The sequence below is a fragment of the Engraulis encrasicolus genome, chromosome 21 (genome assembly GCF_034702125.1).
Source record: "Engraulis encrasicolus isolate BLACKSEA-1 chromosome 21, IST_EnEncr_1.0, whole genome shotgun sequence".
NCBI lineage: Eukaryota > Metazoa > Chordata > Actinopteri > Clupeiformes > Engraulidae > Engraulis > Engraulis encrasicolus.
This window is the reverse complement of record NC_085877.1, coordinates 35,897,173-35,902,172: the sequence shown is the minus strand read 5'-3', so window position 1 is coordinate 35,902,172 and position 5,000 is coordinate 35,897,173. Positions and strand designations below refer to the sequence as shown.

Genomic DNA, 5,000 nt, shown 5'->3' with positions numbered 1-5,000 from the left:
CACATTTGTGAAGAGGGTAACACTTTAGAATAACGACCTATTCACAGCTTTATAAACACTTAATTAACATTTTATAATTATTAACATTTAACAAAGCATTTACAAATGTTTGTATGTGAGTAATAACCAAACTACGATAGCACAGTGGAGTGGGAATCAACTTTTACTGTGTGAGTTTTATGTGGTTTCATGCCTTCTGGTCTTTGGAGGAGTAACTTCCAGGATCGATGCGACTGCTCTGTGTCTGCTGTGTTAACATAGTATTTCTTGCCCATTTATAAATGTTTGTAAACATTTTGTTGATAATAAGTTCTTTATTTATAAAGTGTTAATAAAGCAGTGAATAGGTAGTTATTCTAAAGTGTTACTGTGAAGAGGATACAGGTGTGGAGGAGGGGTTAAAGGTCATGTGACATGGTAAGATACTCATGAACGGTGTGACGTTTTCCATGTTCGTTACACCCATTTGTGGTGGGAAACAACCATGCAAGTCAATTGGTGATGTTGGGGTTTAATAAACGAAAGATACGGACCAGTAGACTAGCGTTGTTCACGCGCAAAACGTGTTGTGTTGCCGACTGTTCAAATAATATAGCCAAACAGCCGTGGCTGAAGCATGGAATGTGTTCATTTAGGCTAGCCGATGTAGCATGCAAGTCAATGAGACATTCGGTTTGTTTTCACCCATAAAGGGGCGTAACGCAAACTTAACAGCAAAGTACCCGGATGGCCGGCCATGAGTATGGCGGAGGGCGACTCTCTGTGCATGTGGAGTCGAGTCCTCGGGATCTCAGCAGCAGCTCCTTGACTCCCTGCAATGGTATTATCAGAGATTCTTTAAGTATAGAGATATGCCAATGTAATTGGTTGCTATGGGCACCTAACATGACCAGGTTCCGGTCTGCCTAAAGGAGCGTGTCATAATACTCCATTGAATAGAACAGTCCTTAGGTCTGCCTAGGTCTGCCTAAAGGGGGATTTACCCCCCCTCCTCCTTGCAAAAATAAAACCCGGAAACAATGGGCCAATGGAACCTCTCTCTCTCTACTCTCTCTGGTCGAGTCCTCGGGATCTCAGCAGCAGCTCCTTGACTCCCTGCAATGGTATTATTAGCTGAAAGCCAGAGCTACACATTCAGTACGTGCACTGTACTGTATAGTGCCTGATCTCTACAACTCCCGTTTCCATAGAAACTGAGTAGGTACTGAAGACGATGTATCCTTTCACTAGGATAAATGAGACAGACAAATAAGAAAAAAACCAAGGTAGTGTTAATGAAAGTGAAAAGTTGAAATGTAATTGTGTTGGAGAGGTTGAAGGGGATGACTCCGAGTTCTTGCCGAACAAGAACAGTGAGGCATTTTCTTTGTTGCTGTGCTAGTTTGTGTTTCATTTCAGTTTGCAGTATCGCACATCCTGTCTGACCCACACATACACGGATGAGGCAATTTATAGCTTGCCTTGCAACAAACAGCAATCTTTTTCACATGACCACAGAGGTCTAGTACACAGTACTCATGTTCAATACATGTGAGGAGGTGCTGTCGTGTAGCCCTGAACCGGGATGCATCATAATGTTTCTATGGTCAGGCCAGAGATTACACTACACTATTACATTACATTGCAATTTGCAGGTGCTTTTTTAACCAAAGCAACTCATGTACCAAAGACACCTGGGATTGTTTACTCTTCTGCTGGGGTGAATTTCTCGAAACCAAAGTTGCTTACTACATTAGCTACTTTGTTGCTTTCAATGCAACTACCGAAGTTGCTAACTGGCTAACAACTTCCCTTTTGAGAAATGCACCCCCGGAGGCCAGCAGGTTCCCTGAGGTGTGGCTCCTCAGGAGCCTCTCCCCCTATCCAACGCCTCCACTGTTGTGGTGTCTTTATCAGGGTTGCCAGATGAGAGTGATAATTTCCAGCCCAAAACATGCTCAAAACCCGCCTGGAAGCACTAAATCCCGCCCAATTCCATTGACTTCTATGGGCAAAATTGGCCGGGTTTTCCTGCAAAATGTCATTTTTACCCGCACACAGCCATCCTAAGCAGCCCAATTGGGCGGGAAACAGCCCAATCTGGCAACCCTGGTCTTTATGTTGTGTTATCTTTAAATGTGCTGATCTGCTGAGGTTTTTTTAACTTATGTCTTCATATTGTGCCCACCATAATTTGAAGGCTTTTTTCCCCCTCTCCTCTCCCTATGTTGTTATTATACTTCTTAATGCCGCCTGTCTACCTGCCTGGTCCATGTCTACCCTACCCCTCCCTTCCCTTGTCTTATACTGTATTGTGTATTGTGTATGTAATGTACAGGTGGGTTGACAGGTGTTCTTATGGGCGCTGCTCTTGCGGCGACTGCACCCTGTGTGGTGAGAACGAATTTCCCCTTGGTGACAATAAAGGCTACTACTATTACTACTGTACTACTACAATCGTGGACATAATCATAGTCGACATCACTAGCAGATACAAAGTGCCCAGGACCACTCATTCATTCCTTTGTTATATTTACACAGTGAATTTACTTCTACTTTTACTTTTGACACCTCTGACACAGTGATCTGTTTTTTGCAGTTCGGCAGTGACCTGTGGCCAAAGGAGGGGATGGAATGGGGCTCTGCTTTCCCCTCTGTGGTCCGCCAGAGGACCGTGTCAGCCGTCTGCCGAGGGGCCACCCCAACGCTGCCCAGAAGAGTACCAGAGGTGAGAGGAAAGTGGTGTGGATAGTGTACTGCTCAGAGAACTGAAATTAAAGAATTAAAGAAAAGCACTCAACACAAAGATTGAGACAAAGACTAAATATGTTTCAGTGGTACTTAGTACTCTGATCAGAGGGTGGAAAACAGCCTTACAGCTACAGCGGCTTGTTCCTTCAGAGAAACAGAGTTACATGGCAGGCCTTTTATTGAGTCAAACACGTGTAGATAGAAAATGTGTTTTTCTCTGTTTCACAAGGTTTCCTGTGTCACAAGCTTTGTACTAGCATCTAAATAATTATTCTGCTTGTCAAATAAAGATAACCTGCAATTTCAGGATAAGCTTCTTCTTGACCCTTGCAAGAAGAGGGTGTCTCTTATCACCAAGGCAGGGCCAGGTGTGCACACAAGGGAATCAGGCAAAACTTTAAGACACAGTTCATTTAGGAGAGACTTTCACAACTAAATTTGGTGACATGTAAAGTTAGATTTTCATAATAATGTTTATACAGTTCCATTCGCAACGGATCAAGAAATATCGTTCAAAAGAACAGAACCAAGCCTGCGACTTTCATTAGATTTCATATTTTTTTACCTTGCAATGAACTCTGCAACGCTAGCTCAGAGTACTGAGGTAACACAGAGATTAGTATGAGGTAGTCTGTGGACTGTGCGTATGACTGAGATGAAACGGCAAAAGTAAAACACCATAAAGCATGTTTGGGACTGTAATGAAGGGGAGTAGAGTTGTCCAGCTGGGACTCGAACCCAGACCTTCTGGGGTAGTAAACGGGGGCTCTGACCGCTACACCAAAGAGCCAGGCTCATTGGTGTGACAGTCAGAACACACCCACAACCCTAGTGATGTTCACTCCATTACACTGCCTTCCCCTTCGGGAAGCGCACCCGTGCGCTTCACACACTCATGGTGTCCCTCACGCAACTGCCCATCATGCTTCTCCCATCCAGTATGCCCCATCATCAATGCTTCACCCATCACTGGGGTCCCTCACATGGGGGTCACCAATTCTGGGGGTCCCTCACATGGAATTACGGCTCACACACAATGGGTACGCTTCCGATGGCCTCACGGTACCATCCCACTTCTGACACCATTTGTAGCGAAGGGGAGTAGAGTTGTCCAGCTGGGACTCGAACCCAGACCTTCTGGGGTAGTAAACCGGGGCTCTGACCGCTACACCAAAGAGCCAGGCTCGTTGGCGTGACAGTCAGAACACACCCACAACCCTAGTGATGGTCACTCCATCACAGGGACTTATTTTTAATGCTATGATACCCCCTTCAACTCCTTTCAATGAACTCCAACAAAAAGTTATCTCAAGGTTCTGAGGAACCCCAGAATTGAGTACATTGTTGTAGTGCTTGAACTGAAAGGTTTTTTTTTTAATTATGTTTTAGAATTATGATGTGCCTTTCAATTATAATGACAGCTGGCTTGAATCAAACCTCGCAAATCATAGTAGCCCCTTAACCCCTTAAGACGCGGCTTTATAAATTTGTTGTTACCAGTATGGTAATGACCAAGTCGTGGTGCATTTCTAAAGGGCCTGTGTTGTGTCATAGTATTGTAGTGCTATGGTAGTTACATTTCAATGACTATTACAGTGTGCCACTGGAGGTACGGCGCGCATTAAGGGGCTACTGCGCGCCGTACCTCCAGTGGCACGCTGTATTAGTCATTGAAATGTAACTACTATAGCACTACAATACTATGACACAACACAGGGCCTTTAGTCATGCACCACGACTTGGTCATTACCATACTGGTAACAACAAATGTATAAAGCCGCGTCTTAAGGGGTTAAAGTAAAATGTGTACATGTGAGCAATTTAAAGATTTTAATTGAATGATGAATGCTGTATGTTTCCAATGATCATTCATTTTTGACTGCTCTGAAGAAAAATATTGACATCTCAGAGATAATAATAATAATAATAATAATAATAATAATAATAATAATAATAATAATAATAATACTTTCGTTTTATATGGCGCCTTTCAAAACACCCAAGGACGCTTCACAGTGTTGTGTTGGGAAGTGTGAGTGTGTGTGCGCGTCAGTGTGTGAGCGTGTGTGTGAATGCATGTAAGTGAAAGTGCTTGTGGAACTAGCAGCCATAAGCCTCCAGGAAGAGATGTGTCTTAAGGTGTTGCTTAAACGTGGCCAGTGAAGGGGCATTCTGGATGTCGATGTGGAGATATAAACCCTATTTGCTCAATTGAATTGAAAACATTTCTGGATGTGTAATTTTTTCACAGGCTAAGCGAAAGTCATCCC

The 5,000-nt window shown here is 43.6% G+C and overlaps 1 protein-coding gene across 1 annotated transcript in view; it reads left to right on the top strand.

Moving 5' to 3' along the window:
• arap2 (ArfGAP with RhoGAP domain, ankyrin repeat and PH domain 2) overlaps positions 1 to 5,000 on the top strand; it is a 315,937-nt gene that overhangs the window by 309,721 nt on the left and 1,216 nt on the right. The window contains exons 34-35 of the mRNA XM_063186634.1: positions 2,579 to 2,707; positions 4,982 to 5,000. The exon at positions 4,982 to 5,000 is cut by the window's right edge and continues 1,216 nt beyond it. Of these exons, the coding sequence (XP_063042704.1) occupies positions 2,579 to 2,707; positions 4,982 to 5,000 (148 nt within the window). The remainder of the gene's footprint in view (positions 1 to 2,578; positions 2,708 to 4,981) is intronic.